Source organism: Pan troglodytes, chromosome 2 (genome assembly GCF_028858775.2).
Source record: "Pan troglodytes isolate AG18354 chromosome 2, NHGRI_mPanTro3-v2.0_pri, whole genome shotgun sequence".
NCBI classification, from domain to species: Eukaryota; Metazoa; Chordata; class Mammalia; order Primates; family Hominidae; genus Pan; species Pan troglodytes.
Genome location: NC_086015.1, coordinates 52329898 through 52355905, shown reverse-complemented (window position 1 = coordinate 52355905; position 26008 = coordinate 52329898). Strand labels below are relative to the sequence as shown.

Genomic DNA, 26008 nt, shown 5'->3' with positions numbered 1-26008 from the left:
CCGGGAGGCGGAGCTTGCAGTGAGCAGAGATCGCGCCACTGCACTCCAGCCTGGGCGACAGAGCGAGACTCCATCTCAAAAAAAAAAAAAAAAAAAAAAAATCTGAAGCCGTCTTGAATGTAATAATTATAATGCAAATTAAAATGTAGGAATTCAAAAATTGTGTATGACATATGTCTAAAATGGTAGGTTCAGCTTTGGCAAGAACAGCTAGATTTGGGAGTAGTACTGGACAGTACATACCACCCTCAGAAATTTGAAATATGAACTCACAAGATTTAAGCATTACAGAATTTAGAGTTGAAAGAAATAGATTTGAGTCATATCTACACTTCCTAATTTCAAAGCTCACTCTCTTCTACTGCCAGGCATTGGAACCTTGAAAAGACAAATAAGCTTTGCCTTCCTTCCTAGTTCATTATGAACAAACTATCAACAAAAACCATCCTGTTCAGCCAGTTTCTCAGAGCAACCATGGGAGTCACAGCAGGTAAAGTGGACTTCTTAATTTGCAAACTTTTAAGGGTTGTATTATTTATTACTTGGTTTTTTTCTCAGGGGAGGCCTTGGGTAGAAATTATCTCGATATAGAATGAAAAATGTTTGCCTGGAAAATGTGTAGGATGAAGAGAATAGAAACCAGTAATTAAAATATCAATTGGTATGTACTATAATAATTTCAATAATGCAAGTAAGCTGTTGGTAAATATACTATGATTTTCCTTTCAGTAATTTTACTGGATACTAAGTATTAACACCAAGTAACAACATTAGGGAAGATTACAAGTAAAGGAGTGAGGTTTTGGTGTTTTGTCCCTTCTTGTTTCTTATTGCCTGTTGACTTACACATGTTGTTGAGTGACTGCTCTTCAGAAATGGGGTCCTACTATGTTGCCCAGGCTGGTCTCGAACTCCTGGGCTCAAGTGATCCTCCTGCCTTGGCCTCCCAAAATGCTGGGATTACAGGCATGAGCCACCATGCCTGGCTACTTTTAAATATTTTATTGGAAAACTCTTGGTATTTATTCTTTCCCTTGGCAAGCATTCTTTACTAACTCTTTTTCTGGCATCTTCTAAAATTCTGTTTTAAAAATTTTTTTTTCAAATGTCCAAAGATTTTAGGGAAATGAATTAAACAATTGAGTTGCATCAGACACAATTCATTCCAAATGACCTGAGGAAAGAACAAATTATTTAGACTTCATTTCCTGGTCAGTGAGGGATCTCTGTGAGAACTTGTACTTCGCATAGATGTTTGTCCTACATCAAAAGTTGCATATTTCCACAGTTCTTCTGTCACCATGAAGGGGATCTGCTCAGACGCCATCCTTGTTCTAGCTACCTCCATGTGGATGGCCTTTGCAATTGGTGAGTTATGTGTCCTTGCTCTGCCCACATTTTCTACAGTAAATCTAGAATCATGGGAAAATTAGAGATGGAAGTGGAAGTGCTGTTCAGTTTTATTTAATCCTAATTTCTCATGTTACAAATGTAGAAATTAAAACCCAGAGAAAGGATTCATACAATGTTGCTACTATCAAAGCTGGGATTTGAATCCAAACCATCCAAGTCCAGGAACATTGAACTTCCCAAAATGCCAGGTTACTACCTAAGATATTTAAACCTCAGAAATGTACATTTCTAGAGTTTGTATATTTACATATCTCAAATCAAAAAAAGAAACTCATTAGACTATGTGGAAGTAGACTCAGATATTATTCTGGTTAATGGCGGGTTTTAGCAAAAGTCATGCTTATAGTTAACTGTAGGGAATCTCTGAAGGCCTCAACATGTCATTTTTCTATTCGATTTCTGCAACTCTTTCCTACTTGTCTCCAATCTCTTACTTTCCATTGGTATGGCGTCTCACTTAAAACATTTTTTTCAAGGCTCTCACATCTTAGGAGAGTTCTGTAACAAGCTGAAAACTATTTTTCATGACTCTCATATCTTACGTAAAAAACAAATAAGCCTGGTCCCTCTCCTCCCCTTCCCTCTCCAATTTAATCATCTGTTGACAAATCTAGGTATATTTCTACACTTCCTCACCTTTCATTCAATCCTCACCCCCACTGCTACTGAGCATATCAGCCATTGGCATCAGCCTCCCTGTAAGCCTGCTGTGTTCCCTTCTGGCTGAGTCTCATCCTCTGTCGGGAACACACCATAACTCAACCAAAGTGGACCACTCCATCTTTCTTGCAAATCACCCTTTCCTTGTTCTCGTAGTTGTATGGCCTTATATTTTTGCCTCAAACCTATTTCTCCCCTGTATGCCCATAACCAGTGACTAAGTTCGGTTGATAGAACACTTCATATATCATGTAAATTCATGCTTTTCCACATTTCCACAACAGTGACTTCCTCAGTGAAGGTTCTCATCATTTCATGAAAATATTTTTATATTCTCCTTAACCGTTCCCTTTGCCTCTAACTTGACTTACTCTAACCCATGTACCACTGCTACAATAGTTGTCATTTTTAGTGCAAATCTTATCTTAGTTCTGCTGTAATAAACACAAAGCCTTTGTGATGTGGCCCTTACTACTATGCTGGGTTTCCCAGCACCCATTTATTTACATATTCAATAAATATATACTGTGTGTTGACCTTATGCCAGTAACTGGGCTAGACATGGGTTATGTGTCAGGAGTGGTACCTGAACACACCAGTGGTGGAAGATATATAGATATCATAGTTCATACCTAATATTAACACACTTTTTTTTTTTTTTGAGACAGAGTCTTGCTGTTACCCAGGCTGGAGTGCAGTGGTGTGATCTCAGCTCACTGCACCTCCACCTCCTGGGTTCAAGCGAGTTTCCCACCTCAGCCCCCAAAGTGGCTGGAACTATATGCATGTGCCACCATGCCTGGCTAAATTTTTTTTATTTTTAGTAGATACATGGTTTGACTATGTTGGCCAGGGTGGTCTCGAACACCTGACCTCGAGTGATCCATCCGGCTTGGCCTCCTAAAGTGCTGAGATTACAGGCATGAGCCACCTCACCTGGCCACACCTTTTTTTTTTCTTGAGACAGAGTCTCCCTCAGCCACCCAGGATGGAGTGCAGTGGCACCATCTCAGATCACTGCAACCACTGCCTCCCAAGTTCAAGCGATTCTCCCATCTCAGCCTTCCAAGTAGCTAGGATTACAGGCATCCGCCATCATGCCCAGCTAATTTTTGTATTTTAGTAGAGACAGGGTTTCACTATGTTGGTCAGGCTGGTCTTGAACTCCTGACCTCAGGTGACCTGCCAGCCTTGGCCTCACAAAGTGCTGGGATTACAGGCGTGAGCCACCGCGCCCGGCCAGACCACACATTTTGATAAATGTTTCAAAAGGTAGGAACAGCAAGAATGTGTAGAACTTAAGCCACTGCCTATCTTTCCCCTTCCCTTCCCAGTGCAATGTGAGGGAAGATCTACTCTGGACAGATATGGCCAAGATGAGTTTTTCTTCTCTCCCTAAGCTTACAGGTGGCAATGGTATATCTCCCTCGGAAGGACACGTCGTCAACATTTTTCATTCCCCCATACCTTTGTGTTGCTGAGGCTAAATTCCAGGAAAGTGAGTCCCAGAGGCAGGGTCCTCTTTTTTCCCACGCATCTCCTACTTGTGAGACTGAGGCTCCATCCCAGGTGAGGCAGACTGAGAGTAGTGGGGCCCTGATGGCCCTCACCCTAGCTTAGGTCAGCCCAGTGTCTCAAAAAAAAAAAAGAAAAGAAAAGAAAAGAAAGGACGGTTGGTCATGGTGGCTCATGCCTGTAATCCCAGCACTTTGGGAGGCCAAGGCGGGCAGATCACCTGAGGTCGGGAGTTTGAGACCAGCCTGACCAACTTGGAGAAACCCCATCTCTACTAAACATACAAAAGTTAGCCAGCCATGGTGGTGCATGCCTGTAATCCCAGCCTCCCATCTCAGGAGGCTGAAGCAGGAGAATCGCTTGAACCTGGGAGGCAGAGGTTGCAGTGAGCTGAGTTCGCACCATTGCACTCCAGCTTGGGTGACAAGAGTGAAACTCACTCTCAAAAAAAAAAAAAAAATTAGCCAGGCATGGTGGTGCAGACCTATAGTCCCAGCTACTGGGGAGGCTGAGGCAGGAGAATCACTTGAACTAGGGAGGTGGAGGTTGCAGTGAGCCAAGAATGTACCAGTGCACTACAGCCTGGGCAACGGAGTGAGCCACTGTCTCAAAAAAAAAAAAAAAAAAAAAAAAATTACAACGTTACATTAAAAAATACTTACTTAGTGCAACACAAACCAGTGAAGGAGGACTTGAGAAAAAAGGAGACATACACAAAACAAAAAGTAAAATGGCAGGTGTAAGTCAATCCAACTATATCAATAAAAAAATTAAATGCGAATGAATTACACAATCCAATCAAAAGGCATAAACTGTCAGACTGAACAAAAAAAACCCAACATCCAACTATATGCTTTATATGGAGATACTCCTTAGATTCAAAAACACAAATAAGCTGAAAGTAAAATGATGAGAAAAATATATCATGCAAACTGCAACCATAAAAATTTGGAATGGCTATACTAATATCAGACAAAATACACTTCAAAACAAAAATGTTACTACAAATGAAGAGAGACATGTTATGATAAAGGGTCAGTCTATCAGGAAGATAAAACAATTATGAACATATATGCACCTAAAAATAAAGCCCCAAATATATGAAGCAAAATTAACAGAATTGAAGGGAGAAATTGATAATACAACAATAATGGTTGGAGACATCACCTCAAACTTTTAATAATGGCTAAAACAACTAGACAGAAGACCAATAAGGAAATAGAAGACTAGAACAACACTATTAACCAACTAGACCCAACAGACATCTACAGACTACACCATCCAACAACATCAGAATACACATACTGCTCAGGTGCACATGCAGTGTTCTCCAGGATAGGCCATATCCTAGATCATAAAACAAGCCTCAATAAATCTAAAAGGATTGAAATCATGTAAAGTAATTTTTCTACTATATAGAAATGTTTATTTGAATGTATTCTATATGTTCTCTATGTTAGAGAACATATAGAAATGTAATATATTTGATAATAGCACAAAGCGGGTGAGTGGGAGCAACCTTGCTCTCACCACTACTATTTAACATTGTACTGGAGGTTCAAGTCAGGGTAATTAGGCAAGAGAAAATGAATAAAAGTTATCCAGATAGGATTGGAAGAAGTAAAATGATCTCTGTTTGTAGATGACATAATTTTGTGAATAGAAAGTCCTAAGGAATACTCTAAAAACTGTTAGTGTTAATAGCAAGTTTGCAGAATACAAGAGCAATATACAAAAATCATTTGTATATCTATACACTACTAATGAACATCCTGAAAATGAAATTAAGAAAACAATTTCACTTACAATAGCATCAAAAATAATAAAATACCTAAGGATAATTTACCAAAGGAGGTGAAAGACCTGCACACTGAAAACTACAAAACATTGATGAAAGAAATTAAAGAAGACTTAAACCAACATAAAGATATCCCATCTTCATGGATTGGAAGACTTAACATTGTTAAGATGGCAATACTCTAGAAATCAATCTACAGATTCCATGCAAATCCTATCAAAACCACAGCTGGCTTTTTTGCAGAAATGGAAAAGCTGATTCTAAAATTCATATGGAAAAGCAAAAGACTGACAATAGACAAAATAGACCTCAAAAAAAAAAAAAAAAAACAAAGTTGAAGTACTCACACTTTTCAATTTCAAAGCTTACTACAAAGTTACAGACATCAAGACAGTTTGGTACTAGCATGAGAATAGAAATACAGGTCAATGTTTCAGTCATAGAAAATATCTATCTCGCTCTCCCCTCTCCCCTCCCCCCTCTCCCCTCCCCCCTCTCCCCTCTCCCCTCCCCCCTCTCCCCTCTCCCCTCTCCCCTCTCCCCTCTCCCCTCTTTCCACGGTCTCCCTCTCCCTCTCTCTCCCACCATGGTCTCCCTCTCCCTCTCTTTCCACGGTCTCCCTCTGATGCCGAGCCGAAGCTGGATGGTACTGCTGCCATCTCAGCTCACTGCAACCTCCCTGCCTGATTCTCCTGCCTCAGCCTGCCGAGTGCCTGCGATTGCAGGCCCGCGCCGCCACGCCTGACTGGTTTTCGTATTTTTTTGGTGGAGACGGGGTTTCGATGTGTCGGCTGGGCTGGTCTCCAGCTCCTAACCGCGAGTGATCCGCCAGCCTCGGCCTCCCGAGGTGCCGGGATTGCAGACGGAGTCTCGTTAACTCAGTGCTCAATGGCGCCCAGGCTGGAGTGCAGTGGCGTGATCTCGGCTCACTACAACCACCTCCCAGCCGCCTGCCTTGGCCTCCCTAAGTGCCGAGATTGCAGCCTCTGCCTGGCAGCCACCCCGTCTGGGAAGTGAGGAGCGTCTCTGCCTGACCGCCCATCGTCTGGGATGTGAGGAGCCCCTCTGCCTGGCTGCCCAGTCTGGAAAGTGAGGAGCGTCTCTGCCCGGCCGCCATCCCATCTAGGAAGTGAGGAGCGCCTCTTCCCGGCCGCCATCCCATCTGGGAAGTGAGGAGCGTCTCTGCCCGGCCGCCCATCGTCTGAGATGTGGGGAGCACCTCTGCCCTGCCGCCCCGTCCGGGATGTGAGGAGCGTCTCTGCCCGGCCGCCCTGTCTGAGAAGTGAGGAGACCCTCTGCCTGGCAACCGCCCCGTCTGAGAAGTGAGGAGCCCCTCCGCCCGGCAGCCATCCCGTCTGAGAAGTGAGGAGCGTCCTCCCTCCTCGTTCGGGAGGGAGGTGGGGGGGTCAGCCCCCCGCCCGGCCAGCCGCCCCGTCCGGGAGGGAGGTGGGGGGGTCAGCCCCCCGCCTGGCCAGCTGCCCCGTCCGGGAGGCGAGGGGTGCCTCTGCCCGGCCGCCCCTACTGGGAAGTGAGGAGCCCCTCTGCCCGGCCAGCCGCCCCGTCCGGGAGGGAGGTGGGGGGGTCAGCCCCCCGCCCGGCCAGCTGCCCCATCCGGGAGGGAGGTGGGGGGGTCAGCCCCCCGCCCGGCCAGCCGCCCCGTCCGGGAGGAGGTGGGGGGATCAGCCCCCCGCCCGGCCAGCCGCCCTGTCCAGGAGGTGGGGGGCGCCTCTGCCCGGCCGCCCCTACTGGGAAGTGAGGAGCCCCTCTGCCCGGCCAGCCGCTCTGTCTGGGAGGGAGGTGGGGGGGTCAGCCCCCCGCCCGGCCAGCCGCCCCGTCCGGGAGGGAGGTGGGGGGGTTAGCCCCCCGCCTGGCCAGCCGCCCCGTCCGGGAGGTGAGGGGCGCCTCTGCCCGGCCGCCCCTACTGAGAAGTGAGGAGCCCCTCTGCCCGGCCAGCCGCCCCGTCCGGGAGGGAGGTGGGGGGGTCAGCCCCCCGCCCGGCCAGCCGCCCCGTCCGGGAGGGAGGTGGGGGGGTCAGCCCCCCGCCCGGCCAGCCGCCCCGTCCGGGAGGGAGGTGGGGGGGTCAGCCCCCCGCCCGGCCAGCCGCCCTGTCCGGGAGGTGAGGGGCGCCTCTGCCCGGCCGCCCCTACCAGGAAGTGAGGAGCCCCTCTGCCCGGCCAGCCGCCCTGTCCGGGAGGGAGGTGGGGGGTCAGCCCCCCGCCCGGCCAGCCGCCCCGTCCGGGAGGTGAGGGGCGCTTCTGCCCGGCCGCCCCTACTGGGAGGTGAGGAGCTCCTCTGCCCGGCCACCACCCCATCTGGGAGGTGTACTCAGCAGCTCATTGAGAACGGGCCATGAAGACAATGGCGGTTTTGTGGAATAGAAAGGGGGGAAAGGTGGAGAAAAGATTGAGAAATCGGATGGTTGCCGTGTCTGTGTAGAAAGAGGTAGACATGGGAGACTTTTCATTTTGTTCTGTACTAAGAAAAATTCTTCTGCCTTGGGATCCTGTTGATCCGTGACCTTACCCCCAACCCTGTGCTCTCTGAAACATGTGCTGTATCCACTCAGGGTTGAATGGATTAAGGGCGGTGCAAGATGTGCTTTGTTAAACAGATGCTTGAAGGCAGCATGTTCGTTAAGAGTCATCACCACTCCCTAATCTCAAGTACCCAGGGACACAAACACTGCGGAAGGCCGCAGGGTCCTCTGCCTAGGAAAACCAGAGAACTCTGTTCACTTGTTTATCTGCTGACCTTCCCTCCACTATTGTCCTGTGACCCTGCCAAATCCCCCTCTGCGAGAAACACCCAAGAATGATCAATAAAAAAGAAAAAAAAGAAAAAAAAATGTTTCAGTCATACGTTTTATGAAAAAGAAAAAGAAATACAGATCAATAAAATATAAGAATCCAGGGGAAAAACACCTTACATTTGGAGTGAATTGATTTTAACAAGGTCTGAAGACAATTCAGTGGACAATAATCTTTTTAAACAAATGCTGCTAGGACAACTGGATATCTATATACAAAAGAATAAATGTGGACCTTTTCCTCACACCATGGACACAAATTATAATGCCTCAACATGGATCACAGAACTAAATGTAAGAGCTAAAATTATAAAACTATGAGAAGAAAACAATATGAGTGAATTTCGTGACCTTGAATTAGGCAAAGCCTTCTTAACGATGGCACCAAAGGCAGAAAGGAACAACAAAAACAAAAAGATCAATTGGACTTTTAAAAACTTTTGTGATTCAAATGATACCAATAAAGATACCAATATGGCCAGGAGTGGTGGCTCATGCCTGTAATCCCAGAACTTTAGGAGGCTGAGGCGGGCAGATCACCTGAGGTACTGAAAATACAAAAATTAGCTGGGTGTGGTGGTGCACACCTGTAATCCCAGCTACTCGGGTGGCTGAGTCACGAAAATTGCTTGAACCTGGGAGGTGGAGGTTGTAGTAAGCAGAGATCACGCCACTGCACTCCAGCCTGTGTGACAGAGCGAAACTCTGTCTCAAAAAACAAAACAAAACAAACAAAAACAACAGAGATACCACTTCACACCTACTAGGATGGCTATAAGAAAAAAGAGAGATAGTAACAAATGTTAGCAAAGATGTGAAGAAATTGAAGCCATCGTGCATTGCTGATGGGAATGTAAAATGCAGCTGCTTTGGAAAATAGCCTGGCAAGTCCTTAAAAGGTTGGAATATGACTGGCAATTCCACACTTTGTATATACTTAAGGGAAATAAAAACACATGCCCACACAAAAATGTGTGCATAAATATTCATAGCAGCTTTATTCATAATAGCAAAAAAGTGAAAGCAACTCAAATGTCCATTAACTGATTAATGGATAAATAAAATGTGGAATATACATACATTGAATATTATTTAGTTATAAAAAAGAATGAAGTACTGATACAAGCTACAATATAGTTAGAACATTAAAACACGGACACAAAAAACCATATACTTCGTTGCATGACTCCATTTATATGAAATGTCCAGAAAAGCAAATCTACAGAAACAGAAAGTAGAGGCTGGGCTTGATGGCTCATGCCTGTAATCCCAGAAATTTAAGAGGCTGAGGTGGGCATATCACCTAAGGTCAAGAGTTCGAGACCAGCCTGGACAACACAGTGAAACCCCGTCTCTACTAAAAATACAAAAATTAGCTGGGCATGGTGGCATGCACCTGTAATCCCAGCTACTTGGAAGGCTGAGACAGGAGAATCACTTGAACCCAGGAGGCCGAGGTTGCAGTGAGCTGAGATCGCGCCACTGCACTCCAGCTTAGGCGACAGACCAAGATTCTGTCTAAAAAAAAAAAAAACAAAAAGAAACAGAAAGTGGATTATTGTTTTTCAGGGGCGAGGGTGGGGCAGGAGGGGAAATAGTTGGAAGAGGGGCATCATAAATGACTGCTAATGGTTACAGGGTTTCTTTTTGAGGTGATGATGGCATAACTGTGAATATACTAAAAACCATCAAACTGTAAACTTTAGGTGAATTATTTAAAAAGAAAAAAATCCTCTATATGATGGTAAAAATTGGTAAATTCGGCTGGGCACGGTGGCTTACATCTGTCATCCCAGCACTTTAGGAGGCTGAGTGGGAGAATTGCTTAAGCCCAGGAATTCCAGACCAGCCTGTACAACATAGTGAGACCTCAGCTCCACCAAAAAAATCAAGAAAATAAGTTGGTCATAGTGGTGCATGCCTGTAGTCCCAGCCACTTGGGAGGCTGAGGTAGGAGGATTACTTGAGCCCAGGTAGTTGAGGCTTCAGTGAGCTGATATCGTGTCAATGCACTCCAGCCTGGGTGACAGAGCAAGACTCTGTCTGAAAACTTTTTTTTTTTTTAGACGGAGTCTTGCTCTTTCACCCAGGCTGAAGTGTAATGGTGTGATCTTGGCTCACTGCAACCTCCACCTCCTGGGTTCAAGTCATTCTCCTCCCTCAACATCCCAAGTAGCTGGGACTACAGGCATGCACCACCATGCCTGGCTAATTTTTGTATTTTTAGTAGAGACAGTGTTTCACCATGTTGGCCAGGCAGGTCAAAGCATTTTTTTAAAATCTGGTAAAATTCTATGATATGTGAATTATACCCAAGAAAGCTGATATATATGAGAGTTTATAACATATTATACATATTATATACTATAAAATTATATCATGTGATTATAATATATACTTATATAAAATTTTATATACATATGTAATTGCAAAGACTGCTTTGGATTGAATATGTAAGCCTTAATGAAACTCAGCATCTTTTAGGGCATCTCAATATAATGAATTCATGGTAATTTGTAACTTAGAGCATGTTTACTAAAAATAACTGACAAGGATTACAGAAGTTGTTACTTATGAAATGGAAGGGCTAGAATTAAGAACTCCATTTTACAAGAAGGTAAAGGCACGTATTTCCTGATTCTTTGCTCCTTTAGAGGGCAGCTTGCATCAAAGAGGAGCCCAGCCTCTTCTGATGGGGTTTGATGCTTCCTGTGTGCCAACTAGGGTTCCCCTCATCTTACCTTTTTCGCTGAGGGCAGAAGACAGAGAAGCAACTTTTCTGTATGTGCTTTTGTCTTCCAGACTTCCCCCTTCCTATGGCCTCTGAAAGAGGTCAGCTAGACAAAACAATAGTGAGTACTGCTTCCTTGGTTCCTAATAACAGGAATGGGGAGAGAGCCGGTTTGCCCAAAAGCCCCAGCTCTTTCTTCTGGGAGGTGGGCAGTGGAGGGGGCTTGCATGGGAATAACAGAACAATAAAAGCTGAGTCACCAAGTATGTGTAGCACATTTTATATGTTCCTGAGCCCTCTTCTCAAGGGTTCTCCCAATCAGTTTACATAACTCACCTGTGGGGTAGAAAGCAAGTATTTTGCACCAATAAATGGATGAGGATGTCGTGGCACAAATTCAGGTAGGTCCTATGCCACAGTGGATACTGTTTCCACCATGATATGCCAGGCATACCCCCTGCCTCCCTCACACCAAGGCCCTATGAGGTATTTTCTCCATCTCCTTCCTTTGGTGCCTTCAACCTGCTGTGACAAGTTTGAGCCCCTGCCATCTGAGGCACCACATATGATAATGTTCATCAGAATTTTTTTTTTTTTTTGAGACAGAGTCTTGCTCTGTTGCCCAGGCTGGAGTGCAGTGGCGTGATCTCAGCTCACTGCAACCTCTGCCTCCTGGGTTCAAGTGATTCTTCTGCCTCAGCCTCCCGAGTAGCTTGGACTACAGGTACGTGCCACCACACCCAGCTAATTTTTGTATTTTTAGTAGAGATGGGGTTTCACCATGTTGGCCAGGCTGGTCTCAAACTCCTGACCTTATGGTCTGCCCACCTCGGCCTCCCAAAGTGCTGGGAGTACAGGCGTGAGCCGCCATGCCTGGCCCTTCATCAGAAATTTTAACCTGGAAAGACATTTCCCTACTTCTGCTCTCTGTAACCTACCAATCACATTTTGGGGTTGGTACAAAAATATGATTGTTAGGTTACAGAGGGCAGGGATTTTTATCTTTTTTTTTTTTTTGGAGACGCGGAGTCTTGCTCTGTCGCCCAGGCTGGAGTGCAGTGGCGCGATCTCGGCTCACTGCAAGCTCCGCCTCCCAGGTTCACATCATTCTCCTGCCTCAGCCTCCCCAGCAGCTGGGACTACAGGCGCCCACCACCACGCCCGGCTAATTTTTTGTATTTTTAGTAGAGATGGGGTTTACCGTGGTCTCGATCTCCTGACCTCGTGATCCGCCCGCCTCGGACTCCCAAAGTGCTGGGATTACAGGCATGAGCCACCGCGCCCGGCCGGTATTTTTATCTTAATAAAGAATTTATGGGAGTCTGGAGAGTGCACAGATTATATATTATTTTGCAATTATATACATATTGTGGGTGGTAACTGTTGGGGTCAAACACTGAGGCTTCTGAATCCTTTTCTCTGAACTCCTGATCTGGTGCTCGTATTCCATCCACCTCCCAAGCTATGCATAATAACGGCCAAAGGACCTGGATGAAAGTGTCTGAAGCAGTTGTGTGTGTCTCACCTTCAGGTTGAATGCCTCAAGAATGTAAATAAGTGCTGGTTTTTATCCTACATCAAGCCCAGTGAACCTATTTGTGGCAGTGACCAGGTTACCTACAGTAGTGACTGCCATCTGTTCTCCAAAATTCTGTAAGTCCTAATTTTGTTCTCCCTTTCTTTCAAGTCAAGAGGTTAAGAGTGGTCAAAAGAGGGTGATGACCTCAGCCCACTTCCTACATCATCCAATGAGACCTTCTCTCCAGACATTCCTCCAGTATTTGTTCCTCCCTTTCTTCCATTCCTTTCTGTGACCTCAAAAGGTACATGTGATCCTATTCAGACAATGCAGAAACAGAAATCCACTAAGGTGAGGGCACTGTGTGTGACCTGGACAAGCCTCAAGTGGAGGCACTCAGAAACAAGCAGCCACAGCATGTAGATCATGTGACCCTACATGAAGGTCATCCTCATGCCCCCTCAGGCCAAAGAACAGAAACAAAGAACAAAAAGAAGAGGAAGAGGAAGCTGGGTGAAGAATCTTCCCAGCTAATAGTTTATTGGTCCTAAAATGGATATTATTTTCCAAAACAACTTTCTTTTGCTTTCAACTTAGTATGTGGTTTAGTCTTTGCACCCATCACATGTTAGAAGCTTTGAGTAACACACAAGTGAAACGCCCAATTGTTGAGCCCAAGGGGAATAGCGAGGAGCAGGGGTTTGTATGAAGGAAACTCCGTATACAGTTAGGAGGATTCTCTGACATCTGCCTTCTCCTTTAAGGAGAAAAGCCACACCCTTGTCTAACTAAGGCTTACAAGTTGAGTGCAGTATCTTAAGAGAGAAAAGCAAAAACACAAGAGTAGATCAGAATTAAGTCTCTCTCCCCTTCCTCTTCTTAGCTTCTCCTCCAGAGAAGGAATAAGAATCTTCTTGATCAGGATGAGAGATATTTGGCTGGGCAGGATCGGACTTTCTTGTATTCTTGGCTGAATAAACACTAAAGCTTACACTAGAACCCATACGAGAGTTGTAAGGTAAACAACTTTGGTGTCAGCCTCAATCACTGGCACAGACGCTGACACCTGACAATCAGAAAGCATCATCTGGGGAATGCGCAGCATCACAGAGTCAAACGATGCTGGAACAGGAGACATCTGAGAGATGGCCTCTAAAGAGCTCCCTTTCAGTGTATCTTAGAAATTATTCTAGCTGGGCGCAGTGGCTCACGCCTGTAATCCCAGCACTTTGGGAGGCTGAGGTGGGCGGATCACCTGAGGTCAGTAGTTCGAGACCAGCCTGGCCAATATGACGAAACCCCGTCTCTACTAAAAATACAAAAATTAGCCGGGTGTGGTGGTGCATGCCTGTAATCCCAGCTACTCAGGAGGATGAGGCAGAAGAATCCCTCGAACCCAGGAGGCGGAGGTTGCAGTGAGCTGAGATTGCATCACTGCACTCCAGCCTGGGAGATAAAGCAAGACTCCGTCTCAAAAAAAAAGAAATTATTCTCTTAGCAGTTGCACTGGATATTACAAGTTAAATTTTAATTTATACCAATCTAATTTGGATTAATACCAACTTAATTACAAAAATTTTAAAAAATATTTTTGCCTGGAGGGGTGGCTCAAGCCTGTAATCCCAACACTTCGGGAAGCTGAGGCAGAAGGATTGTTTGAGCCTAGGGATTTGAGACATGAGCAACATAGCGAGACCCTGACTCTACAAAAAAAATTAAAAAATTAGCCAGGCATGGTGGCACCTGCCTGTAGTCCTAGCTACTTGGAAGTCAGGATGATTGCTTGAGCCCAGGAGTTCAAGGCTGCAGTGAGCCATGATCGTGCCACTGCACTCTAGCCTGGGCAACAGAGCAAAGTTCTTTTGAGACGGGCAGATCAGGAGGTCAGGAGATAGAGACCATCCTGGCTAACATGGTGAAATCCCATCTCTACTAAAAATACAAAAAATTAGCCGGACGTGGTGGCGGGTGCCTGTAGTCCCAGCTACTCAGGAGGCTCAGGCAGGAGAATGGCATGAACCTGGGAGGTGGAGCTTCCAGTGAGCCAAGATCGCGCCACTGCACTCCAGCCTGGGTGACAAAGTGAGACTCCGTCTCAAATAAATAAATAAATAAATAAATGCTCCTTTTTTTTTATTTTTTGAGATGTAGTTTCACTTTTGTTGCCCATGCTGGAGTGCAATACTGTGGTCTCGGCTCACTGCAACCTCTGCCTCCTGGGTTCAAGTGATTCTCCTGCCTCAGCTTCCCGAGTAGCTGGGATTACAGGCGCACACCAACACGCCTAGCTAATTTTTGTATTTTTGTAGAGATGGGGTTTCACCATGTTGGCCAGGCTGGTCTCAAACTCCTGACCTCAGGTGATCCGCCTGCCTCGGCCTCCCAAAGTGCTGGGATTACAGGCATGAGCCACTACACCCAGCCAAAAAATGCTGTTCTTAAATAGCTCCATTCTCCCCATCCTTCTTTGAACTGTTTTTGTTATACAAATTACAGCTTTATTCATTGTACACCCATTCACACAGATTTATAATTGTTTTATGCAGTTGCCTCTTAGGAGAGAAAGATTTACAAACAAAAATATGTTTATACTGTCTATTATTTTCCTATATAGTTACTTTAACTGGCTCTTTATTTCTTCACATGAATTCAAGTTTCTGCTTATGATCCTTTCATTTTAGCCTGAAGGACTATTTAGTATTTTGTAGGTCTGCTAGCAACAAATTGCCTCAATTCTTCTTTATCTAGACATATCTTAATTTCACCTTTCTTTCTGAAGAATAGTTTGGTGGGCGTAGAATTCTTGGTTGACTGTCATTTTCTTTTTTTATTTTTCTTTTCTTTTATTTATTCATTTATTTATGAGACCAGGTCTCACTCTGTCACCCAGGTTGGAGTGCAGTGGCATGATTGTGGCTCACTGCAGCCTCGACCTCCTGGGCTCAAGTGATCCTCCCACCTCAGCCTTCTGAGTAGCTAGGACTACAGGCACACCCCACCATGTTCAGCTAAATTTTTTTTTGTATTTTTGGTAGAGACAGGTTTTCACCATGTTGCCCAGGCTGGTCTTGAACTCCTGAGCTCAAGCAGTCCACCCTCCTCCACCTCCCAAAGTGCTGGGATTATAGGTGTGAGCCACCGTGCCTGGCCACCTCTCATTTTCTTTCAGCATTTTGACTGTCATCCCACTGCTTCCAGCTTCCATGACTCCTGATGGAGGAATCACATGAATTCATCAGAAATCATGGAGGCTAGAAGCAGTATGAGGATCATTTACATGTGATATTCACTTCTCCCTTTCTGCTTTTTGGATTCTCTCTTTGCCTTTGTCTTTTGGCAATTTTATAATGATTTGTCTATGTGTGGCTCTATTAGAATGCATCCTATTGTAAGTTTTTTGAACTTACTGGATGAAGTTTTTCATCAAACTTGGGGAATTTCAGCCATTATTTTTCCAAGTATTCTTTTGCCTTTCATCTCTCTCCTCTCCTTGAGGGATTCCCTTTATGTATATGTTGATGCCCTTGACAGTGTCCCACACTTCTCTGTGGCTATATTCATTTTTTTCCCAATTTGAATTGAGTTTTATCTTATTGGTTATGTGAGGCATTTTAACCCATTTTGTTCTTTTTTCTTCATAATTATTTTTCTTTCTTTTCCTCAAACTGGTTACTATTCATTGGTCTATCTTCAAGCACATTTGACTCTTTCTTCTGTCTGCTCAAATCTTATATGAGCCCCTCCAGGGAATTTTTCATTCTAGGTCATTGTAATTTTCAACTTTAGAATTTTTATTCAGGTTCTTGAAAAATTTTTTCTGTCTCTTTATTGATATTCTCTATTTGGTGAGACATCATTCTCATACTTGCCTTTAGTTCTTTGTTCTTTACATACGGTTTCCTTCAGTTCTTTTTTTTTGTTTGTTTGAGATGGAGTCTTACTCTGTTACCCAGGCTGGAGTGCAGTGGCATGATCTCGGCTCACTGCAACCTCTGCCTCCTGGATTCAAGCAACTATCTTATCTCAGCCTCCCAAGTAGCTGGGATTACAGGCTTGTGCCATCAAGCCCCACTAATTTTTGTAGTTTTAGTAAAGACAGGATTTCACCATGTTGGTCAGGCTGGTCTTGAACTCCTGACTACAAGTGATCCACCTGCCTCAGCCTCCCAAAGTGCTAGGATTACAGGAGTGAGCCACCACACCCGGCCCAGTTCTTTAAACATAAGTAAAATAGCTGATTTAAAATGTCTTGTAAGTCCAACATCTAGGCTTCCTCAGTGACAGATTCCATTGACTGACTTTTATCCTATATGTGAGCCATACTTTCTTTTCCTTTGTGTGTGTCATAACTATTTTGTTGAAAATTGAATATTTTGAATAATATAATGTGGCAACTCTGGAAATCAGATTCTCACCTCTATCCAAGGTTTGTTGCTGTTATTTGTTGTTGTTGCCATGTGTTAGTTTAGTGACTTCTGAAATAATCCTGTAAAGTATGCATTTTTTGTCATGTATGGCCATTGATCTGGTCCTACTCATTATCTTATTATCAGCTAATGATTGGAAAAAAATTTCCTTAAATGGCTGGAACCAATAAATCTCCCAGTCTTTGACAACAAAAACTTTGTGTGTGCACTGAGGCATGTCTCTACTCTACCAGGCAGTTTAAAGCTACACTTTAGTGTTCACTGGATGTTTGCACAGACCCACAAGATTAGTTAGAGATGAGATGTTGGGACTTTCTCTGGTCTTTTCTGAGCATGCAGAAAGCGTTACACTGGCTGCAAGGCCTTCTGTATTTCCAGTAACATGTTAGAGCTTTTCAAAACCTCCTATGGACATCTCATTGCCTAACTTACTTTTAAGCTCTTGGTTAACCTATTGTTTTTCACAACTGTTACACACCGTGCAGCAGCCATGATGTTAAACAGTTGCCTCTGATTGTTTTCAACAAATTTTCCCAGGGAAAAGGCTGTTTGCACCAAGAGAGGTTTGAGTATGGTCAAATAAAAGCTTTGCAAATGGGTCTTTCAGAGAACCACCCAGACAGGTCAAATAATGACAATTCTCTGGTAATGGTGCATTGAAGGCATTCCAACACCAGTCTTCTCCCTCCAGATGCTGCCAGGCTGCTGGTTTTCACCATGATTGTGGGTGGTTGTTTTTCATTACTACCATGGAACTGGGAATGCTGCAGATGGGTCCAGAGCAAGATAAAATGCCATGAAACTCACTATTCTTACTGAGAAGCAGCAATTTTTCTTCAATAGATGTTCCTTGGATTGCTGCATGGTTTGATTTTTTTTTTTTAATTCCCAGAATTCTGGAAAACTTGATTCTGACCATTTTTGCCAGTGTTCTTGTTGCTTTCATGGAGGAAATTTAAAGATTCTTACTTCTCCATTTTCACTGTCCAAGCAAAAGGGCTCACTTTTGAATGAAGACACTGAGACCTGAGGGGAGCAACTTATCAAAGTTCTTATAACTATAAATGGGTGCAAATGCATATTTTTAAAGATTGAGGTAAAATTCATATGACATAAAATGAACCATTTTAAAGTGAACAAATTGGTAGCATTTAGTACATTTATAATGTTATAAAACTGCCACCTTTATTACTTTCAAAACATTTTTGTCACTCCAGAATAAAACCTCATGTCCATTAAGCAGTTAACTTCCCATTCCCTCCTCCCCACAGTTCCTGGCAACTAGCAATAGACTTTCTGTTTTTACAGATTTACTATTCTGTATATTTCACATAACTGGAATTATACAACCTATGATCTTTTGTGTCTGGCTTCTTTCACTTACATAATCATTTTGAGGTTCATCCACAGTGTGGCATATATCTTCATTTCTTTTTGTATTACTGAATAGTTTTCCATTATGTGTATATACCACAATTTTTTTATTTATTAATTGAAGGAAATTTGGGTTGTTTCCATGTCTAACTATTGTGAATAGTGCTCTTACAGACATTTGTGTACAAGTATTTATTTGAGTACCTGTTTTCAGGCTTCTGGTTATATACCTAAGGGTGGAATTTGCTGAGTTATATGGTAATTCTGTGTTTAACTTTTTGAGGAATCATCAAACTTTTCCACAGGGGCTGAACCATTTTACATTCTTCCAGAAATATGAGAGTTCCGATTTCTTCACATCCTTGCTAGTACTTTTAAAAAATATTATTATATCCATCCTTGTGGGTGTGAAAATGGTATCTCATCAAGTTTTCATTTACATTTCTCTAATGACTAATGAGGTTGGACATCTTCTCATGTACTTTTTGGCTATCCATATACTTTTTTGGAGAAATATCTACTCAAGTCCTTTGCCCATTTTTAAAAATTGTGTTGTCTTTATGTTTTAGTTGTAAGAATTCTTTATATATTTTGAATACTAAATACTATGATTTTCAAATATTTCTCCCCCAATTCTATAGGTTGCCTTTTACTTTCATGATAATGTCCTTTGATGCACAAAGTTTTTAATTTTGATGACATCAATTTATCTATTTTTTCTTTTGTTGTTCTTACGTTTGCTATTACACCCAAAAAACCACTGTAAAATCCAAAGGCATAAAGATTTACTTCTAATTTTTCTTCTAAGAGTTTAGTAGTTTTAGCCCATTGATCCTTTTTTTTTTTTTTTTGAGACAGAGTCTGACTCTGTTCCCAGGCTGGAGTGCAGTGGCATGATTTCAGCTCACTGCAACCTCTGCCTCCCAGGTTCAAGCAATTCTCCTGCCTCAGCCTCCGGAGTAGCTGGGACTACAGGTGTGCACCACCACGCCCAGCTAATTTTTTGTATTTTTAGTGGAGATGGGGTTTCACCATGCTGGCCAGGCTGGTCTCGAACTTCTGACCTTGTGATCCCCCTACCTCGGCCTCCCAAAGTGCTGGGATTACAGGCGTGAGCCACCACGCCCGGCCCCATTGATCCATTTTTGAATTAAATTTTATATATGGTGTGAGATAGAGGTCTAACTTTTTTTTTTTTTTCTTTTTGAGACAGGGTCTCACTTTGTCACCCAAGCTGGAGTGAAGTGGCACGATCTTGGTTCACTGCAACCTCCACCTCCTGGGTTCAAGCAATTCTCCTGCCTCAGCATCCCCAGTGGCTGCGATTACAGGTGCCCACCACCAAGCCTGGGTAATTTTTGTATTTTTAATAGAGGTTGGGTTTCACCATGTTGGCCAGGCTGGTCTCAAATTCTTGACCTCAGGTCATCTGCCTGACTCAGCCTCCCAAAGTGCTGGGATTATAGGCATGAGCCACCATGCCCACCCTGTCTAATGTTATTCTTTTGCATGTGGTTATCCAGTTGTCCCAGCTTTATTTGTTGAAGAAACTATCCTCTTCCCCCATTGAATGGCCTTGGCACCCTTGTTGAAAATCAATTGGCCATAGATATATGAGTTTATTTTTGGATCCTTGATTCTTTTCTTTTGTTCTGTATTTATATCCTAATACCAGTACCAGTACCACTGATTATTATACTTTTTTTTTTTTTTTTTTTTTTTTTTGGAGACAGGTTCTTACTGCATCTCCCAGGTTGGAGAGCAGTGGTGTGGTCATAGCTCACTGCAGTCTTGAACTCCCAGGCCCACACAATCCTCCTGCCTCAGCCTCCCAAGTAGCTGACACTGCAAGATTATTGTAGTGTTATAGTAAGTTTTTGAAATTGGACATTTGGAGTTTTCCAATTTTGTTTCTTTTTCAAGATGATTTTGGCAACTCAGGGCCCTTTGCAATTCTATATGAATTTCAAGATTGGCTTTTCTATTTCCACAAAATATAAAGGCCACTGGAATTTTGATAAGGATTGCATTGAATCTGTAGATTGCTTTGGGAAGTATTGTCATCTTAAATTAATTCTTCCAGTCAGTGAGCATGGGATGTCATTCATTTATTTAGGCCTTCTTTATTTATTTTCAGCAGTTTCAATTTTGTAGTTTTGAGTGTACAAGTCTTTCACCTCCAGGATTATTACTAAGTATTTTCTTTTTTGGATGCTGTTGTAAACTGAATTGTTTTCTTAATTTTATTTTGAAATTGTTCATTGCTGATTTATAGTTATAGAAACACAACTGATTTTTGTTTGTTAATCTTGTACTCTGCAACTTGCTGAATTTATTAGCTTTAGTCATTTTTTATATTAATTCTTTGGGATTTTCTACATATAGAATCATATAATCTTTGAATAGAGATCATTTTACTTCTTCCTTTCCAATTTGGATGCCTTTTATTTCTTTTTCTTGCCTAATTGCTTGCCTAGAATTTCCAGTCCAATGTTGAATCTCAGTGGTGAAAGCAGGTATTCATGTCTTGTTCCTGATCTTATACAGGTCTTTCAGTCTTTCACCATTGAGTACGATATTAGCTATGGGTTTTTCATAAGTGTTCTTTATCATGTTGAAGAAGTTCTCTTCTATTCCTAGTTTTCTGGGTGTTTTATTATGAAATGGTGTTGGATTTTGTTGAATATTATGTGTGTATGTTTTGAATCAATTGATATTATCATGCAGTGTTTTTCTGTCATTCTATTAATGTGATATTATTAAATTGGCTGATTTTTTTTTTTTGAAATGCTCTGAATTCTTGGGATAAAGGCCATTTTGTCATGGTGTATAATCCTTTTAATATGTGGTTGTATTCAATTTGTTGGTATTTTTCTGAGAATCTTTGCATCTGTATTCACAAGGGATATTGGTCTATAGTTTTCCTTTATGTGATGTCTTTGTCTGTCTTTGATAACATGGTAATGCTGTCCTCATAGAATGAAGTAGCAAGTGTTCCCTCCTCTTGTATTGTTTGGAAGAGTTTAAGAAAGATTGGTATTAAATCTTTTAAAAATATTTGGTAGGCCAGGTGCAGTGGCTCATGCCTGTAATCCCTGCACTTTGGGAGGCCGAAGCGGGTGGATCACCTGAGGTCAGGAGTTCAAGACCAGCCTGGCCTACATGATGAAACCCAGTCTCTACTAAAAATACAAAAAATTAGCTGGGCCTGGTGGCGCATGCCTGTAATCCCAGCTACTTGGAAGGCTGAGGCAGGAGAATTGCTTGAACCCAGGAGGCAGAGGTTGCAGTGAGCTGAGATCGTGCCACTGCACTCCAGCCTGGGCAACAAGAGCAAAACTGTCTCAAAAAAAAAAAAAAATTTTTTTTTGGTAGAATTCAGTACTAAAGCCATCTGGTGTTTGTCGGGACATTTTTTATTACTGATTCAGTATCTTTACTTGTCATAGGTCTGTTGAGACTTTTTATTTCTTATTAAGTTTTGATAATTTGTGTGTTTCTAGGAATTTGTTCATTTCATCCAGAATATCTAATCTATTGACATACAATTGTTCATAGTATTCTCTTTTAATCCTTTGTTTCTGTAAGGTCAGTAGCGATGTTTCAGCTTTCATTAAATGCATATTTTAACTTTAAGACACATTCTTTTTCTAATCCTCTGTATTTCTACTTGAATTTTCAAAGGCTATTTTGAATTTCTGTATTTTATTGTAGACTGAGTAAGTTTTATATACTCAATGTCTTTGACAAATAAAAATTCATATAGTAGAATTTTTAAATATTTGCTAAGAATTCATTATTAGCAGAATGTTTATTTCCCAAACTTAGCCAAAGATTATCAAGTAAAATTTAGTCAGAATTTATGATATACCATACAGCAAAAATAATTTTAAAATATAATTTCTTTCAGATTTGAAGGGCTTAACATAACTAAACTGTATGATGGACAATGTGTAAGTAAAGACACTTTTATTTTTTATTTTTAGAAGTAAACTAGATAAGTTAAGAGCTCACTGTTTTAGAGAGTTTTAAATGTTTTGTTATGAACATTTTCAAACATACATAAAAGTAGAGCCAATAACAGATCCCATAAGCCTATCATGTGTATTCAATAAATTGTAATGTTTTGCCACATTTCCTCCCTCTATTCTTTTATTTCTCTGTTTTCTTTGATGAAGTATATTAAAACAGGTCTCAGACATCATGTTATTCACTCCTACATACTTCAGAGTTCCTCTCTAATAAGTTTGGACATTTCCTTACATACTCAAAAGGTCTTATTACAACTAATTATTTCATTGTCATCTTCTAATACATACTTCATATTCAAATCTCCCCAACCAAAAATAACACCTTCTGGAGGAAGAAACATAATTTGGCCTGATAATTCAGCTTAAAGAACATCTATTTCACCCTTGCTCTTCCCTGTCATTTCCAATATCTAGGATATTAATGAAAGACACTAATTGAAATGTGAACAGTTATTCTGAGAGTGAATGGGCCAGGACTTGCCGGAGCCCTAGGTCTAGAGATTGTGTCCCTGACTTCCAGGTTATAGTCCAAAGCAAGAACTCAGCTGAAGCCATAGAGATCATTATTGCATTATGAGGCGTGGCAACAAGACTGGGAGAAATCAATGTAGAAGAGAAAATAAAGACGGTAGGAGGTAAAGCAGGTAAAACAGGACAATTATATAATTTAGTAATAATTTTATGACAATGTCTTCTGACACCATCTCCATGACAAACTCACAGGGCTCATCTGATTTACAGACCAGCAAACATATTACTCACTTAGGGACGGTCAATTACCTGAATGTTCTCTAGTTCCACTAAAGAGAGATCACAAGAACTTTTAGACACTTTCATGATTTGGAGTAACTATGAAAAGATCTCACATAATTTCTACTTCTGTCAGATTCTTGCTGAGCTGGGCTTACTCATTAAAAATCCTGCTAAATCCCTCCTTTTATATCTGGACCGTACCTCAGTCTATGACTCTTGTCAAATAAATCTCTGGTCTTATATCCATTTTAAACTTTTAACTTCAAAGGGGTGGTTTTAAATTTAAGGATATCTATAGAATGGTGTTCAAAGTGTTCTAAGAATCACTTATGTGCCAAAGTAAAGACTAATATTTAACAGGGGAGAAGAGTTTTAGGGACATGCAGAAAGAGGGATTGATAAGGAAGATATCACATCAGTATAAAATGATAGAATTTTCCCTAAATCAGAGCGACCCAGAAAAGAATTGTGCGGCATCCAAATACAGTGAGCTTCCTTTCATCACATTTGGACTAGAAAATCCCAAATCTTCTAGGGGAGATCCCTGTATCATGTTGGGACCTCAACAGTCTATTTAAGACAAAAATGCATTTTATTCATTTATTTCAAATGTAAACATTAATTGTGCCATGGATGAAAAGTTAACTATAGGAGACCACCTGAAAATTTTACTGCAGAGCACAATTCTGTCTCTCTACCAAGGCTCTGATGAAATTGTTGATATAATTAATATTGCTTTTATAAAGTAATTCAGAAAGCTTGGATGCCAAGGATTTGCAGAGATTAAGAATGCAGACTGGGCCGGGCACGGTGGCTCATGCCTGTAATCCCAGCACTTTGGGAGGCCAAGGCAGGCGGATCACAAGGTCAGGAGATCGAGACCATCCTGGCTAACACGGTGAAACCCGTCTCTACTAAAAATACAAAAAAAATTAGCCAGGCTTGGTGGCGGGCGCCTGTAGTCCCAGCTACTTGGGAGGCTGAGGCAGGTGAATGGCATGAACCCGGGAGGTGGAGCTTGCAGTAAGCCAAGATCACGCCACTGCACTCCAGCCTGGGCGCCAGAGTGAGACTCCGTCTCAAAAAAAAAAAAAGAATGCAGACTGAAGTCAGAATTCATTGCACAAACTCAGTGATCTAGAGCTAGTACCACTGACAGCTTTAGTTATTCTTATGTATAGGTAGTAAGCCCAGGTATCCCAAGTACAGAATGTGATGTCTGGGGAAGAGCGTTGAAGAAAAAGTCACAAATCTTTCAGTTAATACCTCTGTGACTCAGCTAGAACTCATCTGTCTGGGTTATCACGAAACTCAAATGAGATGTACATTTGAATGAACTCAAATGAGATATAGGCTTAATAAAGATATGTACTCATATATATGAGTGTATAATTGCATTAAGAGCCAACCATAATGATGAACTACAATGAGCTATTGGCACCTTCCCCTAAATCAGTCCTTAGAGAATCAATTGGAGTTTGAGGAAACTAATAATTCCAGAAGAGGTGGGGGGGGGGGGGCGGATAGGGAGGGAGAGAGAGAGAGTAGGAAGAGAAAGAAGAAAAGAAGACATGAAAATGGAGAAAGAAGAGGGATAGGGAGGAAGAGGAAGTGGAAGAAGGAAGGGAGGAAAGGAAGGAAGGAAAGAAGGAAGGAAGGGGAAAGAGAAGGGAAAGGAAAGGGAAAAGAGGGGAAGGGGAAACCTGAGACACTCTTAGGGAGATGGAAAGCTCCATATCCTCCAACAGGCCTCTGCCAGGACCCTGCTTCATGTCAACTCCACTGCCTCTATCCCCTCAGGAGTTCCCAGAGGCTCTCCTGGAGTCCAAAGTCTCACCCAGACATCCCCATCCTTTGCCTTCCTCTTTTCCACCGACTTTCACTCTGCTTTTTTCTTCTCCAGTGAAATTAGAATGTCTCTAACCTGCCTTAATTCAGAGAATAATTGTTTAGCATTTCCCCTGCTGAACTATGGTTGTGGTTACCAGTGTGGTGGCTTTTCTCTTAACTTCCTCAAATTTGATTTCTCTAAGCAGATACTTCTCTTGCAGGAAAACTCTTGAACGTACCACAAAGAATTATAAAACCTACTGAATCTCCAGATTGCCAAGTGAAACACAATGGTTGCCTCTTCAAATATATCCCCTTTAATTACTAATGGTTGGATCAAACTCGTTGATTTATGTCTTCAATAAATGATTCTTAGCAGAAAACCTGGCTGGCAAACATTTCTCTTGATTAATAAGAATCTTTAAAAAATATCAGATATTCTATTTTCTCATCCCCAAACTACTTGACTCATGCCATGGGTTCCCTCTGTTCTTACACAGATTGTAAGCAAATGACCACAAAAATCTAAAATCTTAGTAAGAAAAGCAAGCTTTCTGGTGTTTTTAACTTGCCCTGTACCCATTCTCCCTACCCCAACTCTGCTGTAGGCTTAAATTAAACCAGCCCTGAAATCATGGTGGAAACCAGCCTGCGAAAAGACATTCAAAGGGGAAGAACAGGTTTGGAGGTCCCCAAAAACACCATTTCCAGAAAATGATCGTTATTTGATTTGCCTGGCAGTTCCCTAGAGACCTCCTCCGCTGGGTTGCCTTTTGGCTTTTTGTTTTGTTTTTTGTTTTGTTTTAACCTGACTGAGAGTTCTCTCACTGAGAACTTTTTCCCTGGGGCATCTGTCAAAAACAAACAGCCTCAATTTTTAAAATTTGCAACAACCTTAAGCAGTGATAACATTTGGGACAAACAAATAACAACAACAACAAAAAAAAGTAAAAGAAAAAGCTGAGAATAGAATGTCCATGGAGCTTTTGAAAAGCTCTGGCATATTTCTAGGAATCTAGAAGACCAAGAGCATGAGCAGGTCTGTAATATGTCCAGGAGAATCTTTAGAAGGCCTTATGTGCTCACCTTGGCTGACTTTAATGCTCTAAATAGCAAGAAATGAAGTCTAAAGCAGAGTTGTAAACTGCCTG

At 42.2% G+C, this 26008-nt stretch overlaps 1 protein-coding gene across 1 annotated transcript; it reads left to right on the top strand.

The window, feature by feature from the left end:
- Positions 1 to 368: 368 nt before the first annotated feature.
- SPINK8 (serine peptidase inhibitor Kazal type 8 (putative)) lies at positions 369 to 25240 on the top strand. The gene is made up of 6 exons (XM_001145750.6): positions 369 to 490; positions 1289 to 1368; positions 10995 to 11044; positions 12455 to 12576; positions 22154 to 22196; positions 25079 to 25240. The coding sequence occupies exons 2-6, from the start codon at positions 1302 to 1304 to the stop codon at positions 25088 to 25090; spliced, it is 294 nt and encodes a 97-aa protein (XP_001145750.1). The 5' UTR covers positions 369 to 490; positions 1289 to 1301; the 3' UTR covers positions 25091 to 25240.
- Positions 25241 to 26008: the final 768 nt, after the last annotated feature.

Excerpts from the sequence above, each read along its gene's own strand:
- SPINK8 (XM_001145750.6), top strand. The coding sequence starts at position 1,302 with ATGAAGGGGATCTGCTCAGACGCCATCCTTGTTCTAGCTACCTCCATG. Across the intron at positions 11,045-12,454 it reads GTCAGCTAGACAAAACAATA|GTTGAATGCCTCAAGAATGT; the intron begins GTGAGTACTGCT and ends TCTCACCTTCAG. Across the intron at positions 12,577-22,153 it reads CATCTGTTCTCCAAAATTCT|ATTTGAAGGGCTTAACATAA; the intron begins GTAAGTCCTAAT and ends AATTTCTTTCAG.